The sequence below is a fragment of the Rattus norvegicus genome, chromosome 13, assembly GCF_036323735.1.
Source record: "Rattus norvegicus strain BN/NHsdMcwi chromosome 13, GRCr8, whole genome shotgun sequence".
Classification (NCBI taxonomy): domain Eukaryota; kingdom Metazoa; phylum Chordata; class Mammalia; order Rodentia; family Muridae; genus Rattus; species Rattus norvegicus.
Window position 1 is genome coordinate 80,982,350 of NC_086031.1, and position 14,302 is coordinate 80,996,651.

The window sequence follows — 14,302 nt, forward strand, 5'->3', positions numbered from 1 at the left end:
CTTACCTACCTACTCCAACCTCAACATCCTGGCATTAACCTACATTGGGAAAATGAGCCTTCACAGGACCAAGGGCTTTTCCTCCTATTGATGCTGGACAATGCCATCCTCTGCTACGTATGTGGCTGGAGTCATGGGTCCCTCCATGTGTATTCACTGGTTGGTGGTTTAGTCCCTGGGAGCTCTGGTAGGGTCTGGTTGGTTGATATTGTTTGTTCTTTCTATGGTGTTGCAAACTCCTTCTGCTCCTTCAGTCTTCTAACTCCTCCATTGGAGTCCCCTTGCTCAGTACAATGGTTAGCTGCAACCATCCTCATCTTTATTGGCACTCTGACAGTGCCTCTCAGGAGACACACATATCTGGCTCCTGTCAGCAAGCACTTCTTGGGCATCAGTAATAGTGATTGGGTTTGATGGCTGCAAATGGGCTGGATCCCCAGGTGGGGCAGTCTCTGGATGACCTTTTCTTCAGTCCCTGCTTCACTTTGTCCATGTATTTCCTCATGTGAGTATTTTGTTCTCTCTTCTAAGAAGGAATGAAGCATCCACATTTTGGTCTTTCTTCTTCTTGGGCTTCATATGTTCTATGAATTTTTTCTTAGGTATTCAGAGCTTTTGGACTAATATCCACTTATCAGTGAGTGCATACCATGTATGTTCTTTTGTGACTGGGTTACCTCACTCAGAATGGTATTTTCTAGTTCCATCCATTTGCCTAAGAATTTCACGAACTCATTATTTTTAATAGCTGGGTAGTATTCCACTGTGTAAATGTACCACATTCCTCTGCTGAAGGGCATCTGGGTTCTTTCCAGCTTCTGGCTATTATAAATAAGGCTGCTATGAACATAGTGGAGCATGTGTCTTTGTTATATGTTGGAGCATCTTTTGGATGTATGCCCAAGAGACGTATAGCTGGGTCCTCAGGTAGTACTATGTCCAATTTTCTGAGGAACTGCCAGACTGATTTTCAGAATGGTTGTACCAGCTTGCAATCCCACCAACAATGGAAGAGTGTTCCTCTTTCTCCACATCCTCACCAGGATTTGCTGTCACCTGAGTTTTTGATCTTAGCCATTCTGACTGGTGTGAGGTGTAATCTCAGGGTTGTTTTGATTTGTATTTTCCTGATGACTAAGGATGTTGAACATTTCTTTAGGTGCTTCTCAGCCATTTGGTATTCCTCAGTTGAGAATTCTTTGGTTAGCTCTATACCCCATTTTAAAAAACCAGACTATTTGATTCTCTGGAGTCTAACTTCTTGAGTTCTTTGTATATATTAGCTATTAGCCCTCTATCAGATGTAAGATTGGTAAAGACCTTTTCCCAATCTGTTGGTTGACATTTTGTCCTATTGACAGTGTACTATTTTTAAGTTTACTATTTTCTAGGATTTTCTTTGTGACATTATCTTTACCTTTAGTAGAATAAAAACCAGAGAGTACATTTCTTTGATATAGTTTTCACTATGACATTTGTCCTTCATGACTTTTCTATTAGTACTTCATCAGTTTCTAATTTGTTTTTTACAGTGGGCTGTGTTTTATTTTCTGGTATTTTAGGGAAGAGAAGGTGGACAGGTGCCTAGTATTCTAACATGATTCCTATCGATTCTCTAACTTTCCATGCAAAAAGCCAGTTACTTAGCACGGCATACCCGCGTTCTTACCTTTCTTACAATGATCCCTACACATCCTGCGTCTGCTCAGACCCTACCCACCAGACCTTACCCAGTGCCAACCCATGCCACATCTACTCCCCATCATAACATGGCCCACGAAGCCCTGGGCCAGCCTGGTGAGTCCTCACTCTTACCCTAACCTGCATTCACCCCAGTCATCAGGTGGTGCTCAGATACCACATGTAGTGACCGAGTGCAGTCTAGGAGGCCCACCCACACCATAACTCAGACTTGGGCCAGGACACACAGCCCAGCCTGCTACGTCCATATCAGATATACAACCAGCAAAGTAAGTCCCACATGCCTAGGTCTCATTGCAGAAATAAACAATCAGAAAGGCCAAAGAGTAAATTTCTTTGCATTCCAAATCCTCCAGTCCTATGGAAATGTTCTCCATTGAGAATTACCTAGTTGAACCCCAGGACACATCTTAAAAGAACAATCAAGGGGTTTTTAAAAAGGCAGAAACAACACAATGAGAAAAAATACATTACAATGGAATAGAAAACACAACCATAAGGTTGGCTGAAATGACTAAGGCAACCCAGAATTTGAGAATAAAATTCAATAAAGGGATAGAAATACTGGTAAGAACTCAAGTAGAAATGAAGCTGGAAAATACAAAGGCAAATGCCAGCAGCAAACCACTGAACTGAGAATAGGACCCCCGTTGAAGGAATCAGAGAAAGAACTGGAAGAGCTTGAAGGGGCTCGAGACCCCATATGAACAACAATGCCAAGCAACCAGAGCTTCCAGGGGCTAAGCCACTACCCAAAGACTATACATGGACTGACCCTGGGCTCTGACCTCATAGGTAGCAATGAATAGCCTAGTAAGAGCACCAGTGGAAGGGGAAGCCCTGGGTCCTGCTAAGATTGAACCCCCAGTGAACGTGATTGTTGGGGGGAGGGCGGTAATGGGGGGAGGATGGGGAGGGGAACACCCATAAGGAAGGGGAGGGGGGAGGGGGATGTTGGCCCGGAAACCGGGAAAGGGAATAACAATTGAAATGTAAATAAGAAATACTCAAGTTAATAAAGAAAAAAAAAAAAAAAGAAATGAAGCTGGAATTGAAGACTCAAAAACACCAATTAGAAAATTCAGGGGAGGGCTGGAGAGATGGCTCAGCGGTTAAGAGCACTGACTGCTCTTCCAGAGGTCCTGAGTTCAATTCCCAGCAACCACATGGTGGCTCACAACCATCTGTAAAGAGATCTGATGCCCTCTTCTGGTGTATCTGAAGACAGCTACAGTGTACTTATATATAATAAATGAATAAATCTTAAAAAAAAAAAGAAAATTCAGGGGAAGCTCACAAGAAGGATGGATCAAATAAAAGATAGAGTATCAGGTCTCAAAGATGATATCCAACTCCAAGAAAGAAAGAAAAGGTCATGAGGAACTCTTCCTAACCTCTTCCATGAAGCCAGTATCACTTTAATACCCAAACCAGCTAAGACAGAACAAGAATAGCACCCCCCCCCCAAGGCTATGGGTCAATTGGCCTGCTGAATATAGATGCAAAATCCTTAACAAAATATTGCAAACCAAATACAGGCATGAATACAAAGGATCTACCACAATCAAGTTAGCTTTACCTCAGAGGTGCAGGAAAGGTTCAACGTAAGTAAAAAAAAAATGTAGTAAGCTATATGAATGGGTTTTACCAATACACAAAGAGAAGTCTTTGACAAAATCCAAAGTGACTTCATAATAAAAGTTTCAGAATAGGACAAGAGACAATGTACCTCAAAATAATAAAGGCTAGGAATGACAAATCCACAGCTTACATTGCCATCCATGAAGGGAAATGCAAAGCAATCACTCCAAAATTAGAAATACAGAGGGGTGTCCATTAGCCCCCACCACTCTTCTTCGACAGAGTGCTCAAAGTACTGACTAGAATAAGGCAAGAAGAAGTTATTAGGGGCTAGAATAAGGAAAGGAGAAGTAAAACCATCCCCTTTGCACACATGTATACACAAGGGAGTCCAAAAATTTTACCAGATGTCTAGAAAAAACAATTTCAGCAGGATACAACATCAACTTACATAAAGTGGCAGACTTTCTACACACTAACAACCAAGGAAGACCACGGATGGATGCACTCCATTTACAGTAGTGTCTAAGAAACTGGGACAAACCCCACTCAGAAGGTTAAAAGAAAATCTGAAGAGTTGACGATGACACACACACACACACACACACACACACACACACACACACACACACACACACACACCAAAAAAACCCCAAAAGACCTGGATTGGTAGAATTAATATGAAAACGATTATTCTATCAAAAGCAATCAACAGATACAATGCCAATCAAAATTCCCAGAACAAAAATCATGTGAAAACTCATATGGAAAAACCTGAGCAGAAATCGCCTTGGAGTGCTATTCCAGACTTCAGATGTGACAGGGCAATACAAACAATGGTGTATCAACACAAAATTACATATAGACTAAAGGGACAAAGTTGAAGGCCCAAACTTGAGTATGAGTAGCCATGGCTATTTAATGTCTGAAAAGGTGCTAAGGCATTCATGAAGGAAGACAGCATCTTCAACACATGGTACTGGGAAAACTGGATGCTCACATGCAGCAGAATGAAATTAGATCAGCATCTGTAACCCTTCACAAAATCAGCTCCAAGTGTTTCAAAGTCCTAAATATGAAACCCAAGACTTTTATAAGAAAACATAACCTACAGGATATAGGTTTAAAATTTTTTTCTGTATAGAATTCCATTTGCCCAAGAATCAAAAGAAGTAATTTAACAATTGGCTGTGAATTTGAACAGAGGGCTTTCAAATAAAAATAGTTAAGAAAATAGCATTAAAGTATTTATCATTTTCAGGTTTAGAGAAATGAAAATTAAAACAACATTGAAACCTCATCTCACCCCACTCAGAATGATTTAGATCAAGAAAACCAACATATGCTGATGGGGATGAGAGGAAATCAGAACCCTTTATTCACTGTAGTAACATTGTAAACTGGTGCAGCCACTCTGGAAAACACTATGTAGATGTCTCGAAAAGCTAAAACTAATCTACTCTATGATCCAGCTATACCACTTCTTGGCATATGTTCTATTCCACAAACACCTGATCTGCCATATTCCCATATTCACAACAAGAATGGTGATACCTCTAAAGGTGTGAGAGGTGTATACATCTTTGCAGTAACAAAGAACTATGTAACTGGACTTAAGAACACTCAGAGCAGGAGGGAAATCATGTCTGGTATTGTAAACCTAGACAACTACCTGGAGTTTGTGAGGTCATCGACTTGGAGGAGAATCTATTATTGACACTGGACTAGTACAATTTCTAAGGGCATTCTAAATATTTATACTCAGAGAAATGTGGAGATCACTCATCAAAGAAGGATCTTTTTGAAGCATGAGGCCATTATGAAGGTCATAGCCAGTCAAACTGCAGAAAACTACTGACCATGGGGGTCACATGACACAATGAATACATCAACAATTTTATTCCCATGCCTAAGGCTTGACAACATTTGGAGAGATTGTAGGAGTCAGAGGAGCAGGAGGTCTGTTGGGAGACCGTTCTTTCTGGCTATGACGGGAAAGCTACACCCATGAAATCTCACCAATAGACCTGTCTAAATAAAGCCTGAATAATCCCCAAACCAACTGACAGTCTAACATAGATGGGGTAGATCTCATAGTGCTCCATCCCTAGATGAGGAACTATAAGCAATTAGACTCTGGCGATGAGCCCCTAGTTGGGTCTCCAGTACCAAGTGGTCAGCCCTAGAAACACACAAGCAGGCATCACTGGAAGCACTCAGCAGGCTGTAGTTATGTCCCATCACTTACAGGTGACAACAATGGAAAAGAGGAGGCACTGAACTCAATGGGTGTGGACACAGGGGTTTAAGAGGGAGGAGGAACGATATAAGCATATTTTAAGTGAAAAAAGACAAAAGTACTCTTGGTTCTCACACAGTTAGCTGCCTCAGATCCACCAGTTCATTTCCAACACCTGTGCTTTAACAAGTATCATTTACGTTTCTTTCCCCACTTTGTCTGTTTTCAGTTTTGTACTCTTTATGGCTGTGCTAGCTCTTTAAAGTAATTGCAGACTTCCCTTTAGTTTTTTTTTCCACAAAAGATGAATCATCACTTTGCATACCTTTTTTGGATAAAATGTGCTTTTAGTAGTATGTACCACTAAGTGCACAATTAAGTGTGTTTTTAAAATATGAGGTCTTAAAAACTATATTAACTGAAGAATGTTTATCATAACCAAAAGAAACTCCGGTAACCACAAATCTATCATCTATGAATGCCTTTTCTAGAAGTTCTGTATGTCTAACAATATGGTGTCTATGTTGCAATGTGCATTAGCATTTATATACATATATGTATCCTTATATTGACACATATATACATGACGTTATAACATTATAAATGACATTAATAGCATTCACAGAATTGCATGAATATACATTTTGTATATCAGGACATCTGCTTTCTATCTTCATGTCTACTATAAGCACAGTTTCAAGTGTCTGTAGGAACTGTGATTGGGTCCTCTTAAGCCGTTACAAGAAGGACTTGAATTATATGGTAGTTGTAAAGGGGCAGTTCAGATATGGGAGGAGATGGGGAGAAGTAGAGCAATCAGGAATTTGAAAGTAGGTGTGTAGCAGTGGGGCAGGGGAACTGAGGGTAGCCACTAGGAAGTCTCAGATGCCAGGGACCCAAGAGGTTCCCAGGACCCAACAGGGAGGACTTCAGCCAAAATACCCAAAAAGGGAAGATAAAACCTGTATAGATCACCTCTAGTAGATCGGCATGGCCCCCAGTTGAGGGATAGGGCCACCCAACTCAAAAATACTGATCCAGAATTCCTCCTGTTAAAAGAAAATCAGGGACGAAGAGTGGAACAGAAACTGAAGGAAAGGCCATCCAGAGACTGCCTCAGCTAGGGATTCATCCCATCTGGTGACACCAAACCCAGACACTTGCTGATGCCAAGAAGTGCTTGCTGACAGGAGCCTGGTATAGCTGTCCCCTGAGAGGCTCTGCCAGAACATGACCAATAGAGATTCGAATGCACAGAGCTGAACATTGGTCTGAGCACAGGGACCCCAATGGGGAAGAAGTTAGGGCAAGGACTGTAGGAGTGGAAGGGGTTTGCAACCTCATAGGAAGGACAATAATATCAACCAACCAGACCCCCCCAAAGCTCCCAGGGACTAAACCACCAACCAGAGTACACAGGTGGAACACATGGCTCCAGCCACAGATGGACCAGAAGGTGGCCTCTCTGGCAACATTGGAAGGAGAGGCCCTTGGTCCTGTGGAGGCTCGAGGCCCCAGTAGATAGGAATGCTAGGGCACTGAAGCAGGAGTGAGTGGGTGGCTTTTTTTGGGTTTTTGTTGAAGAGGAAAAGGAACTTGAATTGTATTAATAATATGGTTTGGGTTATTTTCTCTGAAAGACTAAGCTGTTCTGTGGAAATAAATCTCGAGGCCTACAATTATGTACATGTCCATGTGACCGGGAGCAAACGACGTAAGCTCTCTTGTCTCTCATGTTGGTCTTTCATCCTGTTAACTGGTTTCTTTTGCCAAAGACAGGTTAAAATAACAAATCATTATTTTTTAAAGGATTCTTTTCTTAATTATTTGCAATGCAAATAGTCCACAGACCTCACTGTAACGTTTCCATTTCATAATGGGAAGAATTAAGTTACTATTTTAGTTAATATTATTTTGAAGTTTATTGTAAGTTTACTGTCCATGGAAGTGCTTTGACGTCACCAGTTTAGGTCTAGTACTCAGACCATAAGGACATATACTCATCATACCACTAGAAAGTATAAGTCTTCGAAGAAAATAAAGAAAACAAAACACGGGGTTGGGGATTTAGCTCAGTGGTAGAGCGCTTGCCTAGCAAGTGCAAGGCCCTGGGTTCGGTCCCCAGCTCCGAAAAAAAGAAAAAAGAAAAAAAAAAAAAACACAACAAGCAATGCCAAGATCTTCTCCAACCACAATTATTTTAATCTATGAAATAGTTTCCTTACAAATTAAGTAGATTTTAGGAGTGGCATTTACTATTGATGTGATGTTTGTTAATATGACTGTAGTCAGAAAGGAAGTTGGGCTTGTTTTTTTCCAGAAATTGCACAGAGTACCATCATTACGAAAAGGAGGAAAAAGGTTTGTACCCATCTTTTTGGGGCATGTAAGGTGAGAGTGAGGCCTCACAGTTGGAGAATCTGTGGATGTTGTTAGAGGAGTTTGAGATGCTCTCTAGTAAGCGGGTAATCCCTCTTCCTCGAACGCTGCTGTTCGAGCCCGAAATTTTCACCCCAGATGGGTAATAACCTAAGGTAGTGAAAAGGTGAGACAGACATGGCGATTTTACATGTGTATTCTAATGAGGCTCCTTCAGTTAACTGTCATATGAAGTGGCATACAGACCACTGCAGGACACCCACTAAGTCACAATTAAAAGATCACGAGCAAAAATGTCATGAAGGGGTGAAGAAAAATGTCTCCTTTTGTTTCTACAGCAAGAAACCCCAAGTTCTTTAGGTACCACTGGACATTTAACTGGCTTTTGAAATTTCTCATCTCCCCAAAAGTCATCATATATTACATCAAAACTATCAAACTGTAGTTACTTCAAGAAAAACTGGGTTTCTTAGAAATGTCCTGCTCAAAATCTGGGGGGTGCTACATTTCATTAGGGACAAAAAATAAACTGTTACTTCACACAAAATACCAATTCAACAGGCTCCTTATATCCTCATGGCCACCCAGAAACACCCTGGGACCCCTGTGAAGTTTAAGGCATAACCCGTTCTTACAAACTAAAGGTACTCACCAGTAGATGAGTTTGATCTTTGTTCCTGATTGTAAGAGTTGAAATGACAGAATCCTGGACTCTCAACTCTTAGTTTCTGTAAAGGAACAGGAAAATACCAGAAAAAGTGTTTACTCAATTATTAGATGGCCTACTTTAATTCCAGATTACTAAAAATGCAAACAAAACTATTCCCACAGTCTTTATTCATGTTTTCTGTAAGGGAGGAGACAGGATGAACACTGAGGACTTCAGGATCACAGGTTTAGAGTTTGGCTTTTTTAAAGCATTAGATTACAGTTTATTTTCTGATAAGAGTGATTAAAAAACAGAGTTCGCAAAATGGGCAAAGGTGCTTATGCCAAGCTTGATGATCTGAGTTTGATCCTTGAACCTCCATGGTAGGAGGAGAAAACCAACTCCTACAAGTTCTCTGACCTCTACATACTGCACACACAGAGAGACCTCCTCTCTCAAACTCACTCACTCACTCACTCACACACACACACACACACACACACACACACACACACACACACACACACAGAGAAAGAGAGAGAGAAAGAGAGAGAGAGAGAGAGAAAGAAAGAAATGCAAAAAAGAATGATTCAGAATAGAGAGAGTCCTGAAGAGTCAAGAAAGTAAAATCCCAGCAGCCATGTCTTTGGTCAGTGAAAGAATAAGATCCAATATACAAATTCATTAGTATCAGTAAAAGCAGAGAATAAAGTTGAAGCAGATGGGTGGGTGAGGTGGTAGGAATTTAGAAAATCTTTCTGTGTTTGCTTCTGTTTTCCTGGAGAAGTAAAAGCATCAGCATTAGTTACAGCAAGGGTCAGGGGCAGCTGATAGAAGCTGGAAGAAATGAAACTAGAAAATTATGACAGCCAAGCAACGACAACGGGGCAATGAAGCTGACCATGGCAGATTAGCCCATGATGGTGGCATATGGAAGTTTCCCTTCCCTTTCTTCCTCCCTCCCCCTCATCAGTGTGCATGAGTGTGTGCGTGCGTGCGTGCGTGCATGTGTGTGGTGACTAAACCAGGGACTTGTGTATATCATGCAAGTATACAGTCTTTCCCTTATTTTATTTAAATTTGAGACCAAATAATCTCACTGAGCTGCTTGGGCTGCCCTTAAACTTACTATGCATCCCAGCCTGGCCCTGAATTTGTGATTTTTTCCCCTAGCCTCCCGAGTGGCTGGGATTATAGTTATTTAACTATGATACCTGGCAGCATAGCAGCTCATTCTATATTCAATTCATACAATTGAATAGGTGAGGAGTTACATTTAATAAGGATTAGTCTGTCAACCAAGTATGATGAAGACAAGAGGATTAATGGAGTCTAGAAATTGCTTAGAATCAAACTAGAATTAAGAAAGGAAACAGATTTTTCATCAAAGGTTAGAAACATCCAAGTTTTTGCTGACAACAGAAGTTTTCTTACCTGGTACCGCCCTGCATCTAATACAACCATTTTGGGTGTCACACTATTGCTGGCCTCATAGTCTTGTAGTGGTACATGAGCTCCAGTGAGCTGGATTCCAAAGAGAGTGGCCAGAGAATTACTGATGCAGTACCTTTAAAAACGAAAGACAGATCTCACTAGAGCAACTTTATTTGGTTCACTCTAAAAGCATTCAGGTTAAATTTTCCAACAAAGAAAGCATCTCAGAGGTTATTATTCTAATTTGAAGAAAAATCTAGAGATTGACAGAGAGGAGATGGGAATAGGCAACATTCAAACCATGAACATTATTACTGGTAAGCAATCTCCTAATCACTAGATAATTTCAGTTTGCTGCAGGGTATGGGGATGAGGGTAAGAATCAGTACAATTCTCCAAGACAGAAGGCAGAAGAGAAATAAAACAACCACAATCTTCAGAGCTGAAAAGCATTTGCGTGGAAAGGTGCTGCCAGAGCACCCTAAGACTAGGGGCTTGTCCTGGTGGCTTCAGTTGTCAACAATGTGATATAGCCTGGAGTCACCTGAGAAGAAAGCCTAGATTTAGGAATTGCCTAGTTATAGTCTGTGTGCACTGTCTTTGCTGTTAATCAACTCAGAGCCCTAGGCTGCATAAGAAACCTAGTTAAACAGCTTAGGGTGAGCTGTCAAGTAGCACTCCTCCATCGTTCCTGTTTCCTGCTTGAGTTCCTACCCTGACATCCCCTCAATGGTGGACTGTGACTTAGACATGTAAGCCAAAGGAATTCTTTTCTCCTTTAAGTTCTGTTTGGTTAAAGTGCTGTCACAGCACCAGGAAACAAACGGGAACAGGGCTATAGGTAACAAATGGGAATGGGGCTATAGGTGCTTTCACTCCATAACAAGAACAATGGTTTACAATTTTAGGGCACCATCACAGGAAAGTGATATCCTTAATGCTAGCTGGGAACTGCCTCTCCTTAAGGGACCCAAGAAGGAAAAACCTCAATAAATACTTCTGAAGAGTCACCCAAATTGTTCAGTAAGCAGTGATGTGGACAGAACAGTAAAGGTAACATTAAAAAAAAAAAAACACCTTGGTTTTCTTGGACATCAGTCAGTAGGGAAGGTGAACAGACACTCTGGCTGACAAACAAGGGCAAGCACACCAGGTAGAAGGGATTCCCTGCAGAGCACAGCACAGAACCCTCCCCACACTTACGCGATTTTCTTGCAAACAGCTAAAGCACAGAAGAGAATATCATTTTCTTCATGCCACTTGCACCTGTACAAGAAAAAGGACTTTAATGTACTAATAAGAGGTCGAGGCTAGTGTGTGATAGAGTTCCATGTCCAGTACAAGGAGAAAAGCTGCACTAATTGAAGCTAAGCCAAATGAACTGTTTAAGGGTTTTAATATGCTAGATTTCCAACTCAACTAGCTGAGATGTTCTAGTAAAAATACTATTACTCAAAATTTCTTACACTTTTTACATTTCTCTATTGTTTATTATTGTGCTTATTTAATATTGAGTGTGCTTATGTGGAGGTCAGAGAGCAACTTGCACAGTTGGTTCTCTTCCTCTGCACAGGAGTTTCCAAGGATCAAACTCTGATGGGCAAACACCTTTACCCACTCAGCCATCTCAATTGTCCTCAAAGATTAATTTAATACTGATATTAACAGAGTTTATGTTACCTCCTCCATTTAAAATTCTTAATGTGAAAACTACACATAACCATATAATTAAAATTTACCTTAAAATGAAGGTTTTAGAGGCACAGTAGTAACTAAAGTTAACATGCTCAGTCACTGAACATTGCACACACTTTGCCAATAATCTAGGCATGAAGGACACAGAGCTGAACAAAATCATCTCAGAACACTTTCTCTGTAGTGAGTGGTGAAGGAGGATCAAAACACATATAGGCACACTTAAAGAAAAGTTCTATGGCATTGACTACGAAGCAGTAGCAACAGTATAGAAGGGAGTGACCAGCAATGGCACCATTGAGAAAATGATGTTTGAATGGAAATAAGAGGAAGGTTAGAGAAATGACCAGTCAGACAAATGACTCAATCCAGAACTACAAACATAGGAACAATATACTTGTGTTTTCCTACCACGTCCCATCTACTAAGATTCAGAATGGTATTACTAACAATACAAACTTGCCTAAATCTTAGCAAAAATCTTCATTTAAAGCCATAAAAATGCTACTCAGTAACTGTAAAAAGTTATTTGTGCCAAGTGACAGTTAACTGTAGGCTATCTAAAATCAATCTAAAAACTCCCCCTGTATTTCCAAAGACTAGTGATACAATAAACATGATTCATAAAGCTCTAAATTAAAGATTTAAGAACCAAGTTTGCAGATAAGCATATAGAATTAGTAGGTGTTAGTTTTATTAGTTTTGCTCCTCGTCTAGACTTCAAACATGAGAGACATAGATACCTGCTTTCTATTTCTCTTACAGGTCAGATCTGAGATACACTCAAGGGGTGGGAGAAATGCCTCAGAGTTAAGAGCAAAATGCTCTTCCAGAGAACAAGGTCAGCTTCTGGCACTCATGTGACACAGCTTACAACTGCCTAAAATTCTATCTCCAGGGGGTTCTGAGGCCCTCTGAATGTAAAAGCACCCATGTGCACAAACCCACATATAGATATATAATAAAAAATAACAAATTAACCTTAAATAATATACTTAAGTATTAAATATGTAAAACTTAAAATTCAAACCCCGAAACAAAAGTTTTCTAAATCTATATGATTATTCTACTTAAAGTGGTGTTTTATCAATTTTTACTCACTATTAATCTTTTTCCACTAAACCATACCAACTCCTAAAAACTTGTGTCTTTTTGTAATTAAAAAGAAGTACCTTGTACAAAACTGTCAGAAGTCAGATCTGGTTTGTGTTATTTTTAAAATTATGTTAATTATGTGTGTATCCATGTAAGGGAGTGTAGGTGCCTATGGAGCACAGAGAGTCAGACTCTCTGGGGCTGTAGTTACAGGCAGTGTGAGGCACCCAACATGGGTTCTAGAATTAAGCTCTGGCTCTGGAAGAGCACTATAGACCAGCTCTAGCTCCTTATACACTAGTGCCAATTTACCTACTGTGCACTCGGCTCAAGCTTCTGATGCTGCCTCACCCACATATATACAGCATAATAGTCAGCCTATATCGCTGCTCATAGAAACTGTTTCAAAAAATCAGGCAAAATATTTACCCCATAAAGTATTTCATGGTTTAAAAACCGTCAAAGTGAAGTAATTTGAAGCTAACTTGTGTCTAGTCTGGTCAAACGTCACTCTGAAAGCTTTGTAAGGTTTCACAGAGTCCCCTTTGGGTAACAGTCTGGCATCTTCACACATGTCACTGCTGCTATTGAAAAGGAGACCGACATTAAGGATCCTGTAGTGATGGAACAATATAAAACCTCACCTGTAAAACTACTGTTGCCAAGCCCTTAAGCTGGAGAATTAATACGTGCATACATTTGTCTCTTATCCTCAAAGTCTTTTGAAAAATCAGTCAACTAGATGCACACAGCAAAGGAGAAATACAACAGACTTCTCTATAACAGACAACTCAACAACACTTGGAATAAATGAAGAATGATGGCTCAAGTCACTGCCTTTCTGACCCACAAAACAGGCAAAGAAAGATCGACCTGAAGATCTGCCTATCAGAACTTTCCACGTTTATGTGCACAGACAAACTAAGAAAGGGATGATGCGGGGTTGGGGATTTAGCTCAGTGGTAAAGCGCTTGCCTAGCAAGTGCAAGGCCCTGGGTTCTGTCCCCAGCTCCGAAAAAAGAAAAGGAAAAAAAAAAAGAAAGGGATGATACAAGTAAGGAGGCTGAGTTTCTGTTCAAAGAGCTGTCAGTTCTCTAACATCGTGCATGGGAATGAGCAAACTGCTCTTAGATTTAGGATTCTGCCTCCAACTTCCCATGCTCCTTTGTTGGTTCCCCCTTCAGCGAAGCCTAACTAGCTGGGAGTTCCTACTAAACAAGCCTAACTAGCTGGGAGTTCCCACTAAACTAGATGGACGAGGCTTCACTTCCAAATATAAATGTAACCAAGGAGAACCAGGTATTCAGAATTTATGTTCCTAAAGAATGAGTAAACTAAGGAACAAAGGCAAACAAACAGCTCATGGTGGACTGTGAAGTTACTGCATGCAGTCTAGCTTCACTCCTCACCTTACTAGTCTTCATCATGGACACTGACAATGACTGTAATTTGTGTAACATAGCAACTGTATGCTGAAGTGCTGACGTATCCAAACCTACAGCTCTGCCCACGCTTTACTATGGCAATGA

At 40.6% G+C, this 14,302-nt stretch overlaps 1 protein-coding gene across 1 annotated transcript in view; it reads right to left on the bottom strand.

Moving 5' to 3' along the window:
* Window positions 1-7,690: 7,690 nt before the first annotated feature.
* Mael (maelstrom spermatogenic transposon silencer) overlaps window positions 7,691-14,302 on the bottom strand; it is a 39,584-nt gene continuing 32,972 nt past the window's right edge. Inside the window, exons 9-12 of the mRNA NM_001108857.1 lie at window positions 11,187-11,249; window positions 9,984-10,116; window positions 8,553-8,628; window positions 7,691-8,050 (exon numbers count right to left, since the gene is read on the bottom strand). Of these exons, the coding sequence (NP_001102327.1) occupies window positions 7,863-8,050; window positions 8,553-8,628; window positions 9,984-10,116; window positions 11,187-11,249 (460 nt within the window). The 3' untranslated portion in view covers window positions 7,691-7,862. The remainder of the gene's footprint in view (window positions 8,051-8,552; window positions 8,629-9,983; window positions 10,117-11,186; window positions 11,250-14,302) is intronic.